The sequence below is a fragment of the Nyctereutes procyonoides genome, unplaced genomic scaffold, assembly GCF_905146905.1.
Source record: "Nyctereutes procyonoides isolate TBG_1078 unplaced genomic scaffold, NYPRO_anot_genome, whole genome shotgun sequence".
Lineage (NCBI taxonomy): Eukaryota > Metazoa > Chordata > Mammalia > Carnivora > Canidae > Nyctereutes > Nyctereutes procyonoides.
In genome coordinates, this window is record NW_026575122.1 from 21,887,657 (window position 1) to 21,908,662 (window position 21,006).

At 52.9% G+C, this 21,006-nt stretch overlaps 1 protein-coding gene across 6 annotated transcripts in view; it reads right to left on the reverse strand.

Annotated features, from left to right (window-relative positions):
* Positions 1–21,006, reverse strand: part of STAB2 (stabilin 2) — a 137,623-nt gene that overhangs the window by 35,461 nt on the left and 81,156 nt on the right. For all 6 annotated transcript variants that reach the window (XR_008665915.1, XR_008665914.1, XR_008665916.1 and 3 more), the window contains exons 34-44: positions 19,559–19,690; positions 16,789–16,917; positions 15,453–15,509; positions 14,406–14,501; positions 12,097–12,292; positions 10,149–10,244; positions 7,541–7,586; positions 6,798–6,874; positions 4,388–4,513; positions 3,024–3,097; positions 1,453–1,524 (exon numbers count right to left, since the gene is read on the reverse strand). Coding sequence is in view for 1 of the 6 variants with exons in the window: in XM_055336600.1 (XP_055192575.1) it covers positions 1,453–1,524; positions 3,024–3,097; positions 4,388–4,513; positions 6,798–6,874; positions 7,541–7,586; positions 10,149–10,244; positions 12,097–12,292; positions 14,406–14,501; positions 15,453–15,509; positions 16,789–16,917; positions 19,559–19,690 (1,101 nt within the window). In the remaining 5 variants the exon portion in view is untranslated. The remainder of the gene's footprint in view (positions 1–1,452; positions 1,525–3,023; positions 3,098–4,387; positions 4,514–6,797; positions 6,875–7,540; positions 7,587–10,148; positions 10,245–12,096; positions 12,293–14,405; positions 14,502–15,452; positions 15,510–16,788; positions 16,918–19,558; positions 19,691–21,006) is intronic.

A 21,006-nucleotide genomic window follows, 5' to 3' on the forward strand; every position in this document is an offset into this window, starting at 1 on the left:
ACACTGGGAACCCCCGACCCCTGACCCAAGCAGGTGCCTGGCCACCACCTTCCCCTCTACATGGTCATGGTCCTCAGGGGCATCGACACCCCTGTCAAGGGTCTGCCTGCCAGGAAGCACTCTGCTCTGCCCCCACGTGACCCCATCCTGCCTTTGTCTCTGTCAAGGCCCTGCCCTCGCCCACCCCTCCTCTGACTGCAGGGCCCTTTCCTCCTTGGAGCCACTTCTTCATCCCTGCATTCCCACCCACTTGCTGGCCCCCCTGCTCCCCACCTGTGTTCCACGGGATGGCCCCACAACTGCCCCCCTAGGCTGGCCTGACCCCAGGGTGCTGCCACTTGACTCCCTTCCAAGTCCTTATAGGACTACTCAGGCTTCCGTGCTCCTCCAGCGCCTTTAAATTCCTGTGTCCCCAGAGAAGCCACTTGATACCCTCAGTGGTCCCTGCACCTGCCAGCCCCTGGCCCTGGCCCCCAGCTCACCCCTCAGCCCACACCCCAGGGAGAAAGGACACACAACCACCCCAACCTCCCGCTGCCCCCCCACTGTTCCCCAGGCTGCTTTCCTTCCTAAACAACTAAAGGGGCCACAGGGGTCTCTCCTCACTCAGGGCCAACTCTCTACAGGAACACACTAGGCGGCTTGGTCACTGATGAGCTCCCAGTGCCCACATGGGCCTGGTACCCAGGGGACAGCCACCGACCCGGGTGTCCCCCAGATATGGAGACATTCGAGCACCAAGGTCCTCGCAGGACTAACAGGGTGTTGGAATGTGGTCAGACAGGCTGATCCACAGTCAGGGCTACGTGCAGTACGTGACTAGGAGGGACAGTAACTGGCTGGCTGACTGACCAATTGAACCGACTACCTACCTACCTGGCTGCCTGCTTGGTTGACCCACTGACCTCCTACCTGCCTCCCTACTACTGGCCCTGTGCCCTAGGGCTCAGCAGGGGGCTCTGGGCCCCCTCCTCCTCACCCATGTACCTGCCTTCCTCCCCTCACAATCCACCTTCCCTCCTTCAGGAGGCATTTCCTTCTCTCTACTGGGTCATACTCATCAGCAGGAAAACATACTTTACTACAAGCACCGCAAGATGTGACCAAGGGTGCTGCCTTCGAGGGAGATGGACACGGGTTCAAGTTCTGACCACGCTGTGTGCTCACTCAACACCTAATGGGTCTGTCCATGTCCTCAGCCCTGGGGTCATGAATGTGACCTTGTTTGGAGAGTCCCTGCGGAGGTGACTAAGGACCCTGAGGTGAAGCAGGAGGAGTCTTCAGGGCCTGACTAGGAGAGGACCTGATGCCTGCACAGAGGTGGAGGCCATGCGGAGAGGAGGGGAGGCAGAGAAGGGGTCTCTCCAACGACAGCTGGAACAAGGGGGAACTGGGCCTCCTCCTGGGCCACCCCGGCCAGGCTGCTGCCACGTAGCCCCAGGCCTGACTCACCGTAAGGCAGGTGTTGATGAGCGTGCAGACCTTCCCGTCTCCGGTGTATTTGGGCAAACAGTTACAGACTGCCTGTGGGGTGGGGGTGGGGGGTGGGTAGTGGGTTACTTCCCCAAACACTGTGCAGGCTTCACACTCAGTGCTGCATGGCCATGGCCATGCCACAGGCATCTCTATTTGGTATGGGGGTGTCCAGCTGCTGTGGGAAATGTCACCTTATAGCCCAGCTTTGCGGCTGAAAAGCCATGGCCATGTGGCTCACCCCGAGGTCTTGGTGTCTCCGTGCCCATGGCGCCCGAGTGGCAGGGGCTTTGGAACCACTTGAGGGGCACAGGTAGAAACAGTCAGAGCCACCATTTGGCCCAGGAGGTGGGGGGGGGCTCCAAGCTGAGGGAGGGGACACCATCTGCAGGAGGCTGGGGACAGTCTTCTCACCCTCATTGCTGCGGTGTTCTGCTTAGGAACTCGCAGGCATAGAGCCAGGGGGCTGAGGCCCAGCCATGCTCTGGCTACCACACCATGCACCCCCGGGGCAGGGCACCTGGTTCTGGTGTGTCCATCAGCCAGGTGGCTTTTCCAGTCCACATAAAGCCTCTCCCCAGGACAGGGGCTTGGGTGTGATGTCCCCGTGTTGGAGCCTGAGGTCACGGCCAGGGCCAGGTGTCCACTCCTCTGCTTCTTCCTTCATTATGTGCCCTGACCTCAGCCCCTGACCTCTCCCAAGACCCCACCCTGTCCCTGGCCACTGTCCTGGGCTGAGGTCCTGTCTCAGAGGTGCGGTGTTCCTCTCATGGCCTTTTAGGTCTGGAGGAGGATTTGCAGACGGCCCGGGCACCATGTGCTTCGAGGTGTTCCTTCCTCCACAGGTGGCTTGACAGAAGAGCTCTGCTGAGCCCTAAAATATGTCTAAGGTAGTCCACCACTCACTTTGCTGGGTTCCCTAAGACATACATGTAGTTCTTTCAAAACAAGTGTGATTTTTTCTTTATTTTTGGGTGCTTTATGCACCTGCTTGTACTGCCCATTGAGAGACCCGGTACTGAGGTCGGGGGCCTAACAAGGTCCATAGAACATGCCCTGGGGACTTCACTTCATCGTGCAGCTTCTGATGGAGCTCACTGCCTGGCCGCTATGCTGGCTCCAGCTGCACGGTGTGCTGTGCGGAGTGAAACACGGCCGAGAGGGCTGAAAACCGCCACGGTCTGCCATGGCCTATGTATTTCAGAGCCTTGGGCCAGGGAAAAAGTGTGGAATTTGGACCTCAGAGAGCCGAGCATTGTTGGAAACTTTCCAGATGCTTCTGCGACTGTGTGGTGTTGGCCGCTGTTTACGTCTCCCCCGTGGGAGGAAGCCACTTCTAGGGACCCTGTCTGCACTCACTGCCACCACTTCTCAGTCCCAAAGAATGACCCCTGGGAATTCGTTCAGATTTCCCCCTAAAGGATTTGTTTTACTCTGCTGGTGCTCACAGACCTGTTCTCAGCTCCCTTCCTCAGGTCTGGGTCTGAAGACACAGGAATTCGGTCAATTTGGTCAGAGGAAGTCCTAGGGCCCTGGCAGGCAGAGCTCACCTGGTTGGGTCCTGTCTGCGTGCACTCTGCATTCCTGTGACAGCCACCGTTGTTCTCCAAACACGGGTTAATCTCTAAAACAAAAAGCCAATGCTTGGCATGACAATCAAGGCTCCTTTTCAAGTAGAGACACTTGAGGAACCAGGCGGGCCCTCTAACTGAACTAGGGGAGGGGCGTCTGCCCTCCACGTAACCCACCAGGTTCCTCAGAATCAGCTCCTTTGGGAGGGATGGTGCCCGGAGGCACAGTCTGTGGGCTTGCATCTGTCCCTTTACTGAATAGCATGAGCACTGTCAGCCAAGGACTTGAAATAATAGTCTCAGAGCCTCATCTACCATGTTGTGAAGGAAAACATTCAGGGATTAAACCAGCCGCTTGTAACTATCATAGCAGATTTGCTTCAGGGAGAATCATCGACAGAGCCTCCACCTAGGAGGACGGTTAACGAGGAACAGGGTATTTGCGTGGTGTTAAGGTAGCTCTGCGCGAATTGCTTATCAGTGGCTAAGGGGAAAGGCAGCTGTGTGTGGAGACCACAGATGAGAGGCAGCTGGAAACCCTGAGCCCGCAGGGCGATACCCTGAGCAGGACGCACGCAGGGTCACTGCTGTGATGCTACGTCTGCAGTGCACCACCTTGACAGGATCATGAGCAAACATCAGACAAACCCCAAATCAAGGACGTGCTATGAAAACCAGTTCGGGTGGGGGCTGTATTCTCCCCAAACGTCAATGTCATAAAAGAAAGCAAGGGAGGGGAACCATCCCCAATTCAAGGAGACTGAAAAGACGTGGCCGCTAACCACAACGCCCATCCCTAAACGGGATCCTGCGCTAGAGGAAAAATATGCCCAAACAGGACATTATTGGGTCAGCGACAAAACCCGAATACAAAGTACCACATCAATAGTGAAGTGACTGACGTTGGTAACTCTGGGGGGTGTGAGAATTTACGCTCACTCTCGAATATGCTCGAGTGTCCACACATAAAGGGAATGTGATACACACAGTCAACGATCTGAAGGGTGGTTATTTCCAGAATGTACCCTCTCGCAGCGCATATGCATTCTCCAATTTTTCTACGGTGAGAATGTGCTACTGTGTAAAAAATAATAAGTGTCAAACAAAATTCAGTCACCACCATAACATCTAACTGGAGAAAGTCTCTCCCTTTTTCCCTTTTTGAGTGACTTTCGGACATCGCACCCCCTGAACAGCTGTGGCCACATTTCCATACCCTCTTGCCTTCCCGGCTACATCCACGTAAAGGTGGTTCTGGGGCACCCTGCCCTGCTGGCGGGGTCACTGAGCAGGGCCCTGACTCCTAAGCAGGGCTCTGGGCCGGGCGAACGGCTGCTACCCACCGAGGCACACGACACCGTCACCCGTGTAGCCTGCCCGGCACACGCAGCGCCGGCCTCCCGGTGTGGTTCTCCTGCAGTCGGCCTCCGAGGAGCAGCCCCCGTTGCTGGTCTCGCAGGCGTTGATGGCTGCAGGGGAGAAGTGGGACTGAGCGTGAGTGGTCGGGGAGCCAGCGACGCTGCGTCCCCTGGGCAGAAATGGACAGTGCTTCCACATGTCAGGTGCTGGACTGCGTGTGAATGATTCAAGGCAGCGCAGGGCACTGGGTGTCTTAACTGCTTGATTCTACTGGACATTTAAGGAAGGACAGGTACCAGATTTTCACAAACGCTTCCAAAAGCGAGACGAGGGGAGATCCAATGAGGCCACTATTGCCCTGACACCAAAGCCAGACAGGGCCAGCCCAGGATATTACCAACCAGTATTGGTACAGCCCAGTGTAAATGCAAAACTCCTCAAGAAAGGAGCCTGGGGGCTCGGCAGCTGGGCATCCGCCTTCAGCTCAGGTCCCAAGATTTGAGTCCCGCCTCGGGCTCCCTGCAGGGAGCTTGCTTCTCCCTCTGCCTGTGTCTCTCATGAATGAATAAATAAAAAAAAAATTCTAAGAAAAAAACTCCTCAAGAAAACACTTGTAAGTCAAATTAGAAAATGTATAGAAAGAATCGTGCCCCATAACCAAGTGGGAATTTGGGTGCAAGGTGGCTTCACATTTAAAAATCAATGAATGGGGATCCCTGGGTGGCGCAGCGGTTTGGCGCCTGCCTTTGGCCCAGGGCGCGATCCTGGAGACCCGGGATCGAATCCCACGTCGGGCTCCCAGTGCATGGAGCCTGCTTCTCCCTCTGCCTGTGTCTCTGCCTCTCTCTCTCTGTGTGTGACTATCATAAATAAATAAAAAAATTTAAAAAAAATAAAAAAAAAAAAATCAATGAATGTACCGCAGTGTATCAATAGAACTAAAGACAAACCCACACGCTCATCTCAAGAGAAGGAACAAAGCACTGGGCAAGACTCAGTGCCTTTAGTAATAAAAACTCAATAGGCAAAGAATAAAGGAAACTTCCTTAACCTGATAAAAGGATCTCTATATATAGAATGGAATCGAGAGCCCAGAAACAAGCTCATTTACCCAAGGGCAACTGATTTTCCACAAAGATGCCAACAAATTTCAATGGGGGAAAGAATAATCGTTCCAACAAATGAGACGGAGACCATTGGATCTTCACATACAGAAGAAGGAACCTGCACCTCAGCCTCACAACCTGTACACAAATTAATTCAAAGTATTTCGAAGACCCAGATCCACTCAGAGTTCCCTCATGTGACCGTGGACAAGTGGCTCAGTGACCGTGACCCTTGGGGTCCACCCACAGAGGTCTGTACACAAGCTCAGAGACCCTGACCTGAAAACGTATATGAAAGTGCTACAGAAGTGCTGGCTCGTCTCGTATTAACTTGTGTCCTCCCACTTTTGGGTGTTTTTTCCTAAAAACTGAGGGCAAGAAAACCGCTCCAGCTGCTGTTCCCTTCAACTGTTCTCACTGGCATACTGTTCCTACTGTCAGGGACGTCTGGGGCTGGGGTCAGGGTGTGTGCAGGCTGGGACAGTCCCCAGGGTAAGGCGGTCTAGAAGCAGGTGGTGGGTTCGCCACGTGGCTGCACTGTCACCTGGACCGAAGCTTGCCTGCACGAGGTGCGCCAGGGAAAAAGGGCACCCAGCGTTCCTGTCGTTACAGCAGCAAATACGTGGTGGGAGCCGCAGCGGGGAATCAGCTCACGTGGGCTGAGATTAGCTGTGTGCCAGGCTGGTCTGAGGACCGTCCAGGGGTTAGCCCAGGCCGGTAGCCAGGGGTCGGGGTGGGCAGGGGGCGGGGGGAGTCTCTGAGTATTTACTACCTCCAGAGAAAAAAAGAAAGATGACACAAAGATGAGCCAAGCGACTGTCCATAGGTAAGAGAAGTTGTAGGAACTGGGACTGGAAGCTAGGGGGATGTGAGGCTGCCTCGTCCTGGGTTACACAGGAAGGAGGCTTCACCCCAAACTGCTATGCAGGGCAGACAGTGACTGAGGGGGTGCACAGCAGGTGAGACAGCTGCCCTGCCACCTGGGAGGCAGGGGGGAGCATGGGGTCCAGCCATTGTCCCACCCCAGAGTCCCCAAGCCTGGGCCACACCTACGCCCATCACAGCAGGACTTTTAAAGTTGTTCAGGTGAACTTGTCGGTTGCCCTCAAGGCTGTGACCCACTATTTGGGGAAGAAAACAGGTGCAGGGGGCCTGGGCATCCCTAAACCAACAGGGGTCCTTCCGTGAGCAGCAGCTCCCTCGCCTGGGGGCACAGCCAGGGCCCGTGAAGGCCAGTTTGGCCTCAGTGGCCGGCAGTGGCTGCCCCCGCAGGCCCCACCTCACTTGCCTGTGCACACGGTCCCATTCCCTTGGAATCCTGCTGCACATCTGCAGGAGGCTGTGCCGTTGGCATTGAGGAGGCAGCTGCAATGAGAAAGGGCAAGTGCCATCGACAAAAGAAAACAAAAACCACCCAAACCCAGAAGCCCAAACTCAGGAACCACCTGCGGCCACCCTGTCCACCCCTGGCCCCCTGGCCCCGCCCCCACGGGTACTCAAAGGTCTCGGCTCAGCCCTGGCAGAAGGGGCCTTCCTAGCGTGGCCCTGCCTGGGCAGTGAGCACTGTGCACTGCACTCACGTACCATTGGCCCGCAGGGAGGGTGAGGCACCCCAGCCCGCACTGGGCCTGGAGCATTCATGAAGAATGAACGGGGTGCTTGGGTGGCTCAGTGGTTGAGTGTCTGTCTTTGGCTCAGGGCTTGACCCCGGGGGGTCCTGGGATCGAGTCCCGCATTGGGGTCCCCACAGCAGTGTCCCCGCAGGGAGCCTGCTTCTCCCTCTGCCTGTATCTCTGCCTCTCTCTCTCTCTCTCTCTCTGTGTGTCTCTCAAGAATAAATAAATAAAATCTTAAAAAAAAAAGGTTGGCTCTGGCAAGGTGATGGCAGCCTTTTCAGAGCGAATTGTCGTTTCATACTTGATTGTGTCCTAACTCCTCAGAAATGGTCTCAGGACATGACGGCCCCGAGGTGGACGCTATGAGGGAAGGTCCTGTTTGCCTCAGCCCCAAAGGAAGCTTCAAGGTACATACTTGGCACTAGTGTGGCATGTCCCATGGCAGTCGTCTTCTGTGACCTCTGGAAAACAAAACCACTGGGTCAGTCCTTTCCCACACCCTGCCTGAAGGACTGTCTTGGGGGGTTGATCCTGAGGAAAGATGTAATGTCTCAGAAGTAATGATACGCATCATGTGAACTTTGTAAAACTTAGTGATCTTGTGAGCCCCCCACCCCTTTTTTTGCATTGGCTGCCAGGAAGCTCCGAGCCCAGTCAGCAGGGCAAATATGCTGATGGAGTGTGTGCTGCATGCCAGGCCCTGTGCTGCAGTGAGCGCACAGGAGGGGAAAACACAGTCTCCAAACTCAGGATCTGCATCCGGATGCGTGTTCCTCTCTGGGGCCTGATTCTCCACTTTGGTTTATATCTCCTATGTTCCTTATTCTTTCTAGGTTTTCATTGTTTTATTAGAGAGAGATATAAACAAAGAAAACCTCATTACAACTAATATTAAAAGGTTTTTTTTTTCCTCCTTTCATATATGCAAAAATAACCCAGGGCCACATAGGCATTCAGCAGGCACCTGTTATCTATTAGTCCAATTCATTCCTAAATTTCCTGTGCTCGGAGGCCCAGCTAGCGCATTTCCCCGCTGGGCAGATCCAGAAAGAAATCATTGGAGATAAAGGAGGAGGCCCTAGGGGGCAGGTGCTCATGCTAAGAGCTTGGGGACGGAGCCTCATTAAAGCGCACGTCCCACAGAAGGTCCTGACCACAGGGGTGGTGGCCCGCACTGACAGCCCCGGTTGGGGACAAGGTGCAGCCTGGTGCCTTCCTGCATGCTCTCCCCTCCCCCTCCAATCCCTGTTGCTTGAAATATGCAGGTATTTCAGTCATGTTTTAACTCCTCTCCAAATCTGGGGCTGTGCTTGTTGTTTTATTTTATTTGTTTGTTTAAGAGAGAGAGAGAGCAATCGCATGAGCAGGGACAGGGGCAGAGGGAGAAGCAACTCCCTGCAGGGAGCCCAATGCGGGATCCCGGGAAATCAAATCTTACCTACTGCTACAGGGTGAACGTGAGTCCCCGCCCCCCCCCCCCCCCCCCCCCCCCCCCCCCCCCCCCCCGTCCTATGGGGAAGCCTCATCTCCACCAGGATGGTACTGTGGGCCTGGGGAGCTGGTCCTAAAGGTGGAGGGTGCACAACTGGCTTTAGAGCCTGTCAGAGATCCTGGAGGGCACTCGCGCCTCTTCTGCCCTGTGAGGACATGAGATGGCTCTGCAAGCCAGAGGAGGATTCTCACCTGAACCTGGCGGTGCTAGCACCTCACCTCACACTTCCATCACCCAGGACGCTCAAGAGAAACCTGCTCCTAATACGTCATCTTGTTCACAGTGTTTGTTGCAGTAGCCCGAACCCAGACATCTGTGCTTTGGAAAGTCGTCTGTGACAGTCGTGCGGAGGATGCCACCAGGGGCAGGGGGACAGGTCATGGGGCTCCTGCTGGCAGCCGAGCGAGCGAGCATGAGGGATGGTGGGGTTAGAACAGTGTAGACATGTGAGTGAGGGAGGAGGGAGCAGGACTGGGAGGCCTGGTGGCCAAGCGGCGGCTTCCCTGGGGAAGCAGGTGGGGGAGGACCAGGTCTTCCTTCCAGCAAGGGAAGAAGGAAGAGGGTGTGTGGACCCTATCCTCGGCACATTAAGAAGCATCAGCACAGGGGCGTCCAGGGGGGCCTTGGTTCAGTATCTGACTCTTGGATTCGGCACAGGCCCTGGCCTCAGGTCTTTGTTGTGTTGGGCTCCGTGTTCAGGGGGGACTCTGCTTGAGACCCTCCCTCCCTCTGCCCCTCCCCTGGAGCGTTCTCTCTGTCTGAGGTAAACACGTAAATCTTAAGGAAAAAAAGAGCAACATCAGTGAGTGTGGTGGGGCTGGGGAGATGGGCCCTGTAGTGGGAAAACAGATGGATGCACTCCCTGAAGGACAGTGTGGCATAAGCAGCCAGCCCTTCCCCCAAAGTGCCTGCTCCTCACTTAGAAACCGCATCTCTAGAAACTAGAGTGGGTGAATTAGTTAGACAAATGCAAAAAGATGTGTGTATGAGACATTCACTGCAGCATGACGATGACATGGGAAATCGGTCTCAGAAAGTGTGAGGTAGTTGTGTAACAGACTATCACATGGAAATTAACTGATACTTACTGACATTTATTCACATGGAAAGATATCCATCCCATATTGTGGAATGAGAGCTGCCTGGGGAGCGTGGTGTCACCCTGTATGTTCATACTCCCAGAAAAAGACGGGGCGGTGAACGTAAAATATCAATGATGGCTCTTTCAGGCTGTGGAAAGGTAGGTCTTATTTTCTCCTTTATGCTCTTCTTTTTTTCAAGATTTATTTATGTTTTTGAAAGAGCATGAGCACAAGCAGGGGAGGGGCAGAGGGACAAGCAGACCCCTGCCGAGCAGGGAGCAGGGAGCCCACACAAGGCTCCATCCTGGGATCCTGAGGTCGGAACCTGAGCAGAGCCCCCACGGCGCCCCTAAAGGTGTCATTTCTCATTCAGGAAGACAGAGATGTAGCCCTTCAGAAGCGAGGCTAAGAACTCATCCTGAGGAAGGGGGAGGGGGGCTTGCCCTTACCGGTGTCACATTTCACTCCTCGCCAGCCAGCATCACAGTCACAGGAGCCGTCACCTGAGGGTCCTTGGCTGCATCTCCCGTGGACACAAGAACACACTAAGGGGAGATCGAAGTGGGATACAGGGCAGAAGAAAACTGTTACATGTCCTCACTACCGCAGCCCACCGCCAAGTCCTTCAAACAGGCAAACGGACCTCCCTCCAGGGGCTCAGCCGCCCAGAGGCTGATCCCTTGCTGAGGGCAAAGGTGATCTCAGCCCAAGCCCTAGGACCTGGTGAGTCTACTCTGACATAGAAAACCTCCTCTGGAAACTTCCTTTATCTCTACACCCCCAAGATCCATGTTGGCAACCACCCCCAAGCATAAGGCCCACTGATATACATCTAGGGGTCTCATGACTGAGTTTTTACAAAACAGTAATAAATGATCCTTCCTAACAATAGCTGGGCTCCTAGGGATCCTGGAAACCTTGTCTCCAAAACACCCGGGAGGCTTCCGCTCTCCATACCCACCTCCCAACCTGAGAGTCTACACTGTGCCCTCCCCGTGACCCTGGTGCAGCTCTTCCTGTCCGTGAGTCCTGTCCGGGTGTTCTAACAAAACCACTTTTCTACCAAAGACATCTCAAAATTCTTTCCTGGCCGCTGGCTTCAAGCTCTAATGTCTTTCCTACATCGGAAAAGCACCCACAGGTCGTTAGACCTTGGACCCATGTTCAGGGATCGTTTACTAGAAGCAGCTCTTCACACGAAGGGCACCTCGGTCTCTAGCCTGGTTCCAGAGAATCACTGTCTTCATTGGGCTGGGCTGGCAGGAGGGGCAGGGGCAGGGGCAGAGTCGGACCAGGTCGTGACCTGTGGGACTGGGTCGCACTGTGGGTCGGTGACCCATGCGGGGCTAGTGTGCTCAGCTGAGGCTATCTGAGGACGCAGGGCGACACCTGGATGGGATCAGGTTGGCTCCCTAGGGTCTGTCCACTAGGTGTGTGGACCTGCGGTGGGTCCTTGGTCACCTGACAGCGCCGCCTCTGAGAACTGGCGGGAAGCCTTGGGGTGGATGCCTTCCCCCCAGTAAGGCGTTCAGCCATGGGGCTCAGATGGCCCCAGGAAGGTAGAATACGGATCCCCCGTGCAGAAGTCCTGCACACGTGAAAGCAGAAGATGCTTCCAAATGATAGAAAGGGGGGTGGTGCTAGACTTGCAAGTATGTGTTATGTGGTCCAAGGACAAGGATCCCCTTATATACAGATTTTGTCTGGCTTGGAGGAACTGATGACAAAGCAGTGACACCAGCGGCAACGTATGGCTTTTAGGGCAGAGATGAGAAAAATGCCTTGTTTTCTCATTATGGGATAGGAACCTGTTCCCAAGCATGTGTCCTCCCCGGAGGAAGTCCGGGTCAGAGAATGCAAACATCTGATGATTTTTGCGAAATCAGCTTAAAGCCTGTGGCCTGCTGACGGTGAATTAATGATCTGCCGGCAAGGGACAGCACAACTCAAAGGCAAGACTCCCGGGCCCAGCAAGACATGCATTCAAATATCAGGCCTCCCCCGGGGGCAACCTCGGGGGAAGCCCTGCAGCCTGGCCTTCACACACAGGCCCACCTGTGAGAGAGGCGCACGCAAGGTACGTGGGTGGAGCCGGACACCTAGCACCCACGGGCGCTTCAACTCTCAAGCAATGTCTGGGCCTGAGAGGCTAGCTGCGGGGCCAGCGCACAGGCAGACGGGAGGCCGCAGTTGGCTGCGGGGCAAGGAACAGATGGCAGGGCGGTCAGGGGGGTGGGAGGGTGCGATTAGTGACCTGAGAGTGTTTGAAAACCGGGTTCTATGCAAACAACCCAATCCAGACATCCTTATAATCCCCAGGATGACGGAGGTGGGGCTGGGGGGGGGTACCCTGGGGAGGCGGCGGAGCAGTGGGGGTGGAGCAGGCAGGGTGCACACCTTGGTCGCAGTGGGCCCCATAGGCGCCAGGGGTGCAGGTTTCACAGGCCGTGCCCAGGAAGCCTGGTCCACACTCGCAGGCGCCCGTGCCGTTCACGCCGTCCAAGCAGATCCCGTTCCCGAAGCACACGTTTCCCGCTTCCCCGGGGCAGGGCTGGCATTGGGGGCCATAGAAGCCGGCACAGCACTCTCGGGTCTGTAAGGGGGACCAGGCCGGGCTGCACAGGGCAGGGGGGCCCTCCATCCATGGGTTCTGGCCGCTATGGGGTCCAGAAAGTGGGGGGGGGGGGCTGGGTATGCAGAGCTTGGGGGGCTGGGAGAGCAAGGGGAGGGGGACAGGAAGCTTGGGGGGCTGCTGGAGTGAGGGGAGGTGTTGGGACGTGGGGTGGGTGTGGGGAGAGACAGGAATGAGGCCAGAGGGAAAGGAGGGCTGCAGGAACAGAGAAAAGAGTACTGAGGGGGTGGGGGGAATTTAGGAAGAGGAATCATGAGAGACTCCTGACTCTGGGGAGCAAACACAGGGTTGCAGGAGGGGAAGTGGGGGAAATGGGGTGTGACTGGGTGATGGAGGGCACGTGATGGGATGAGCACTGGGCGTTATACTGTATGTTGGTTAATTGAATTTAAATAAAATATTAAAAAACCCAAAAACAACAACAAAAGAATGATGGTGGTGGGGGGTGATTCTCCTCCCCAGGCTCCTGACCCCTGACCCTGTGCTCCTGAGCCCTGACCCTATGCTCCTGACCCCCAGGTCCTGTGCAGGAGAAGCCCTGGGCATTTTGGATGCAGATTTCTTATCTTTCCCAGAAGCCTTACAGACAGACTCTGCCCTTGGCCTGGGGCCCCCTTTCTTCCTGTTCTTTTCATTTTTGATTTTAATTCCAGAACAGTCCACATGCAATGTTATGTTAGTTTCGGGTGCACAATATAGTGATTCAGTAAGTCTGTACGTTACTTAGTGCTCGTCGTTATAAGTGCACTTTTTTGTTAAGATTGTATTTATTTGGGCAGCCCGGGGGGCTCAGTGGTTTAGCGCCGCCTTCAGCTCAGGGCCTGATCCTGGAGACCCGATATGGAGTCCCACGTCAGGCCCCCTGCATGGAGCCTGCTTCTCCCTCTGCCTGTGTCTCTGCCTCTCTCTCTCTCTCTCTGTGCCTCTCATGAATAAATACAATTTTTTTTAAAGATTGTATTTATTTATTCATGACAGAGAGAGAGAGACACAGGCAGAGGAAGAAGCAGGCTCCCTGGGGGGAACCTGATGCAGGACTCGATCCCAGGACCCCGGATCATGCCCTGAGCCAGCGAGGTGCCCCACAAGTCACACTTTAATCCCCTAAACTGCCTTTATTCCCGAAAGCACCAAACTACCCACATCTACACAACTCAGCTCTCATCACATTAAGGGGGCATTACCACAAATCACTGACGATAGTCCCTATGCTGCACTTCTCATCCTTGTCCTGTTTGGTAACTCGAAGTTTGTACCTCACAATCCCCTTCACCTATTTCACTCATTCTCCTCCCACCTCCCCTCTGGCAACTACCAGTTTGTTAGCTCTGTGTTTAAGAACCTGGTTTTTTTTTTTTTTTTTTTTTTTTTTTTGGTTTTGCTTTGTTTTCATTTTTTGGGGTTTGTTTCCTTATTTCCTTGTTTCGTTTTTAGATTCTGCACAGGGAATTATTGACTCACAGTGTCTTACATGCGAAGCGAATATAACATTATATGTTAATTAAACTTCAGTAAAAAAAATAAATGGATGAGCATGGCTGTGTTCCAGTAAAACATTTTTGGATACTGGGAAACAAAACCCAAAAAACCCACAAAACCTTCTGCATCCCCAAGCTCTGCAGCCTAAGGGCTGAATCATCCTGTTTCTGCAGGGTTGGCAGAGGCGATGTCTGGTCTTCTGGGAAAGAAGCAGGATAGGAAGTTATAGAGAATTTTCTTGCATATTCCAAAGCAATAGTGCAGAAATGCTGAGCTCTGGGGCCTGTCTTCTAAACAGCCAGGTGCACCTTCTCTTTCCTTCTGGTCCTGCCGTGACCTGAGGTGGTCCTCCCAGGCTCTCAGTCCTTCACTTTCCTCATAGTGCAAGGGAATATCACAGCTTTATCCTGTTTCCCGACTGAGGTGTCTGTCCTGAGTTTTCCTGCCACCTCTGCTACCTTGTATGGCAGTGACAGCAAGGACAACGAGGGGGAAGAGGAGAGGCAGAAGGATCGACGTGAAGGCATCTGAAAAGTGTGACCTATGATATGACTTCCTGCCAGAACTGGAAGGGCAATTCGATCGTTGTACTCACAATGATGGTCTTCACACATTTTGCCTGGCACCCAATGAACAGGGATCGCTTGCCCATGAAATAGATGGTGTAGATACATCTCTTTATCTCTGTGCCCTGTGGAATGGAGATGCTTGTGTCAGCTCTTTGGTGAGGAGGAAGTTCCAGTTCCTAAGGGCAAGTAGGTGGGTGACATCCTGAGTTTTCTGTGCCTGAAATGTCCTGGACAGGGAAGGGGTTGGCTTCTTGGAGCTGCTTTGTGAAAAGGAGACATGCAAACTCAATATTGGCTGCCAGAACTGAACAGGTGGCAACAGCCAACTGATTACACCTTATAGTGTTTCTGCAACAAGAACTTTGGTCTAGAAAACCAACTCACGTTAGGAAGATTGTCAAGGACATTAGATAAAGACATCCTGCAATAACAAGATTTGAGTCTAGGGAGAGAATCAGCATCGTATCATCACAAATTCTTATTCTCGTGCGATGAAAGGTGCAGAAGCATCTGTTTTTTTGGTCATTATTGGAACATTACCAGAAGTAGCTTTTGTAATAAGTGGCTACGAGAAACCCAGATTGGTTGTCAACTCAAAGACATGTTTACTTCTCCCAAGTTTGCTGTCTGTTTATTGGAGAAAGTTGTAACTTCAAGTGTAAAAGGAAATCAGGCAGGTGACATTCACCCAGATTGGATGTGGTTTTGGGTGTGGAGTCTGCCTTGTCTGATAAGATTTCTTGCTCTTGTCCTCACCTGGCTTCTGGGATTGGAAGATGTAGAAGGTGAAAAATCCCTCCCTGTATTGCACATCAACTGATGTGAACCCCAGCTCCTATTTAGGTATTAATTAAATTTTGCTTTGACCCCCCAAAAAGAAATAGATTCAAGACTTTAGAAAGATGCATATGAGAAGGTAAAATTAAATTAAAACCAAGTGCAAGAATTGAGGGCAGTGAAAATGAGGTGAGCTTGAGGCTCATTTCCTTCCTTCCTTTTTTTTTGAGGTTCTTTGTCTGATTTAGACCTCCTGAGAGCTGCAAACTACTTTGTAAAGCAGACAAAATACTTACCAGTGGTTTAGTTCCAGCTGGGCAGATGGGTTGCTGGAAACACTTCCCACATTTTCCCTTCATAAAGCACAGAGAGGAAAAGTGAACATTTCATGATTATTACTTTTAGTGCAAAGTGAGGCTGCAAGTACTTTTCAGACCTTGGAGTTGAAGGCTTTAGGATATACAACTGTGACTCAGAAAGGTATTAGGGACGTTCATCCAGTCGACCTCTGTCCTATTCACTTAGGCTTGCACTCCAACTACTCGAGGCCTGGGGTGTCTGAGCATCGCTTTCCTCTATAGTACCTTTCTGATGATGCTACTAATCCTTTACCCGGAGGAGGTCTTATCCCATTTACACCCTAATTCCTTTAATAACAGCCTCATGTGTGGAAAACGCACTATTTGGGGAATTGGTCCAGATTCTCGGGCTAAGATGATGGGTCACACTTAACACCCTGTCTTGGGAGCACCCGGGAGCCGAGGGCTTGGCGTACAGAGGATACACGCTGTCCTACAACAATGAGCGCACATGAAGAATGTCAGAAATTTTTAAATGTGACCCATTCCTAGGACAAGAGGAGACTGCTGTGACTAACTCTTAATGTATTCCCACCAGACAGGACAGTGTGGTCCTTCAGGGCTCTGGCTCTGGGGCCTGGATTTAACTCCTTGCCTGCCACTTGCTGGTCCTGTGAACCTGGGAGCATTACTTGACCTCTTGGTGGCTCCCTTTCCCCATCTGTAATATGGGGACAGCAATCATGCCTATTTTGTAGGGTGTCATGAGCACAGATTGATATATGCAACATGTGTATTGACCTGCATAAAATCCTTATAATTATATAAAGTATGGGCATCGCCTGGTGCCTAATAAGTGCCTCCAACATCAGCAGTTGTCACAGTTATGGAAAGGCCCCACACCATCCCATGGGCTGGAGTCCCGGGATTGCATTCTCTGTTACATGGAAATACTCCCATCTCCGTATTTTCTGTCCCAGCAGAGCAGGCGTGGCCAACAGCTGCCTGGGCACACTGTAGGCCCCTCTCTGTGCCTACGTGAGGCCTGGCCTGTTTCTCTCTGGGAAGACAATGGCTTGAGTCTTGCTCTATACAACTCTCCAGGAGGTTCCCTGGCACCGACGCTACGGTTCATTGCGCCGGACTGTGAGCCCACACAGAGGGCAGGGATTGTGTCTTATTTATCTTTGATTCTGCTTCTTCATTCACCACAGATGCTCATTCAGTGTGTTGTTGAACTGAACCGAGAGACCCGGATAGAGGAATCATATGCTTAAGAAAGTCACAAAAAATGAAGCCAACAGTTGCCTCATTGGCCTTGGATATCACTTACTCGCACAATAGTAGTGTCGTTACTGACACACCTGTTCTTCTGAATTTCCAGAACTTTCCCCAAACCGTGGATCACTCCCTTGTCAGTGGCTGCGTTGGTGTAATTTATTGGAGCCTCGTTTACATACAGCTGTGAACAAGAGGGTCGAATGTGAGTTTTATTGTGGGGATTTCGAGGGAAACAGGGAAGCTAAGGGCCCGAGGCTATGACATCCCAGCAGCTGGGGGATGTGTCCGGCAGTATTCCCCTGGAAGGTGACGCCCGCTCGCTCGTAGGAAGTGCTCTCCTCATGGAGGGGAGTCTGGGTGACAGGCCCGCATCTGGCACCGTGTTGTTGTGTGTGGGACCTGGACTCTGTAACTTTCCTCTCTCAACCTCAGTTTCCTCTTTTGTAAAAGGAAGAGGCTGCTCTAGATCACCGTAAGGTCTCTTTCCACCCTCATGTTAGTTGATTTGTGACTGAAGAATCCTGACTCACGACGGTCACATGAGTCTCACTGGCAAAAGGGCTGTGTGGGCAAGCTCAGCTGTGCCCGGGCAGTGGCCCTGGCGGTCTGAGCACCTGCCCAAACCAGGCACGGAGAACGACCCGCGCTGGCCTCTCAGCACCCCTGTCCGGTAACTTGTAAGCAACCTGCAGAAAGGCCAAGCCACGGGCACTTAAGAAAAAAAAAAATGAGCATTTTTTTAGTGTTTTTGCTTGTGAAAAGTGTTCCAGTGGGTGGTACCCTCTCCCGGGGCATGGTGTGTGCTGTGAGGTTCTGTGGTATACACTGGTGACTCAGATTCAAGTCTGAGCTGAAACTTGTTTTGTTTTGTTTTAGGAGAGACCACTGGGATGATTGAGTGATGCAAAACAAGCAAATCCATCCATTCATTCATCAGTATAAATAATATAATCGGGAACAAATTGTTCTTTAAAGAAATTGGAGAGAGAGCGTGCGTGCGTGCATGTAGGTGTGGGGTGGGAGAGGGGGATCCTTATTGTCCGAAGGAAACGTTGAGTTTGGATCCAGTAAGGGTTTTAGAATGACGGATAACATGCCCACGTTTTCTGCAGCCGTGATACTGAAATGACTCCTTGTAGGTGCTGAAATGTGAACTGCCCTGGCTCGTCCAAGGCCCTTATGATTCAGCTGGAATCAGATGAATTTCCGCTGGGCGTAGAGACAAATCGCGGTGGACCCCACAGAGGTGGAGTCTGAGATTGGGAAAGCAGCGGGAGGCTGGAGGCTGGTGTCAGTGGGGCTGCAGCACAGACGCCCCAAACCGGAGACACGGAGCTGCTTGAGAATCAACAAAATGATGGGACTTCTGATGACGTAACCCTGTGGATGTGGCCTTAAAAAGAGTCTGAATAATTCTCATTCTCAAGTGCACTGTGTGCTGCATTGCAATTCTTATCTGAGCGCAAGTTAGCTGGTTGTGAGGGCTTTCCCCGCAGCTCCCTCGCCCCTCGAGGAAGGGAAGAGCAGAACCCGGACTGGGACGTAGAAGCATTTGTGTAGTATGAGGTAAAGATTGCTTTGGACCCAAGGATTTCCAACCAACCGGGAAATAAACGTGACAGAGCTGACCCTGATTCAAGTGATCGCAAGACAACGTTCATCTCTATGTGACGGAACAAGGAGTGACATGGATAAACACACAAGACGTCTATGTCCTTTACCAACAAAAAGTTGCCTTACCAGGACAAATAGGGAAAGGATCTCCTCAACGTCATGACGGGACAGGTGGGATCATTTACAGGAGTCAGAGGAAAATACCTGGAGTCAGCTCTATCTGTAACGAAGACTTAGGCTCTTTTTTTTTTTTTTTTATTCAAGCAGGTTGAAACAAAACGTCCGCAAAAATTCACTTGTGAAAAATGATGATACCACTGAGAACGTTGTTTTTAACGCGGCACTTTTTAAAAGGACCAAAAAAATATTATAGTTAAAAAATGTCTGTGATGGGGTACCTGGGGACTCAGCAGGTGAGTGTCTGCCTTTGCCCCAGGGCATGAAACCAGGGTCCTGGGATGAGTCCCACATTAGGCTCCCCACAGGGAGCCTCTCTGTGTCTCTCATGAATAAGTAAATAAAATCTGTAAAAAAAAAAAAAAAGTCTGTAATTAAACTTTCGTCCTCTCAATACGGTGCGTAGTTTACCTGAAACAATGATTTATTCTTGTTTGCTTTCCTCGGGAGGATTTATACTAGGGCTACATTTGGGTTTCTTGTTGAATGTCCTTAAACGATCTTCTTCCTTGAGGTTTGAAATAGGTCATCAGGATTACGCTCGAAATACTTTACGTGTCTTGTCTCATCAATTCTCTTGCGTGAATTCTGAACACGGACCTATTTAGAGGTTGTATGAGATGAAGGCTGGAGCGCTGGTGTGGGGGTCAGTTGGTCCTAGGACCGCGGTCTGGACGATCAGGCTGTCGGGCCATCACTCACGTGGCCGCTGGGTCCCACCTGTCAGTTGGCCCCCAAGAGCCGGTGCCACGTCCTGGGAGTTGGGCCTTGCTGTGGGTCCTCTTCTAACTTACAGACTGCTTGGGGACTGCCCAAGGGCTGTGTCAGGACTCAGTGTCAAAGGGTTATTGCCAGGACTGGTGAGACCCACTCTAACTATCCCAAGGCTGGTGCCGGGGAGGGCGAGCGAGCAGCCTTCTAGTGAAAGACAGGCAACTGCGCTTTGTCGGTAAGGCTCAGGGAGCACTGGAGTGACGACGGATCATGGGGGAAAGGCCAGCATCCCTAGGTTTGAAGTCGCAGGACCTCACCTGGCCATCCTGGAGAAAGAAGCCAAGCAGGTAGGGGAAGCCCAACATGGTCTCCCGGTGCATGCCACTGTGCAGGTCATTCCTCAGCAGCTTCTCTTCCAGGACCACGTGGTACCTGAGTACGTCCTCCTCCTGGACAACAAACAGAATTGGAAGTCACCCCACAGGTCAGCGAGTCTGTGGGCACTAGGAGGCTGCCAGGCGCCAGGCACGGTGGGAGGGATAGGAGCCACAGGTTGTGGAATAGGAAGCTGTAGAGGCATCAGGCACAGTAGATGTCAGATACTGAATGGAGACACATCACCTCACACTTGGCCAATCTTCCAGGTGGGATGGCCCAGATCTCGTGCTGTGACCCTAAAACCCAGGTGGAGGACATGACACCTGATGGAGGGTTTTAAAGATGATTTATTTGAAGAGCACTGCTAGGAAGGGAGAGTCCCACACCTCAGCCTGTGTTTCACCTCAGGGGCCTATAAGGAGATCTAGCTGGATCTTTTGAAAGATGGGATGTGTGTTCTCTGCAGATACAGTGGCCTGTGGGATGGGGGCGGTACTGAGCCCTGAGGGTCTCACACCTCAGACAGCTGGCAGGCTGGTCCATCATGGAGGGAGGAGGGGTGTCACTGCTCCGGGACAGCGCGTCCTGTGAGCTGGAGGACCGGGCCTGAGGTCCTGTGTTGGAGGACTGCCTCGGCGGGCACACAGGCCCTGGGGAGAAGCTGGAGGCCTAGGGTCTGAGGACATGACTACAGGAATAGGGTGCATGCACACGGCTCAAGGGCAGTCAGAGACAACCAGGGATGAGCAGGGTCCCTGAAGAGCCACAGGAGCACTGGAGGGAGGGAAGAAGGGATGGGAGGGAGGGATGTGGGAGGTGGGGGATGGGGGGCTATAAGAGATTAGTCACTTGAACATAATCTCTGCAATTCTCTCTGTGTCGTAATAAATATTTTATGGATTCACAGGAAAAAAAAAAAAAGGAAAGAAGGAGGGTGAGTGAATGAGACACAGAGAGGAGAGTGAGACAGCACGAGCGTGGGCTTTGCCCCTGGGCCCAGCCCAGAAAGAGCGCTGGCTTCCCAGGACATACGGGTCAGGCATAGCAACCTTCCTGCCCCTAAGGTCTCCTGAGCGACCACTGAGACTTCCTGCTCTTCAATGTCAAACCTGATATGACCACAACTGAGCTCACTGAGCCCGGGATGGGGGTGGGGGGTGGGACCAGAAGCACTGCTGGGCAAGGCTGGACGCAGGTGACTTGATGGTCTCTCAGCTCCCAGCCTGCCCCTGACTGCCCGGGACTGCGGTCTACAACTGCCTGTGTCCCGACTCCTGCGCAGCTCTGCCAGTGAAAGTGCTGGAAGGAGGCTGAGGCCAGTCAGAGGGAAGGAGGGAGAGGGGGTACGTCTCCCCTTTGCTCCCTGTCCTTGTGGGCACCCCCAGCC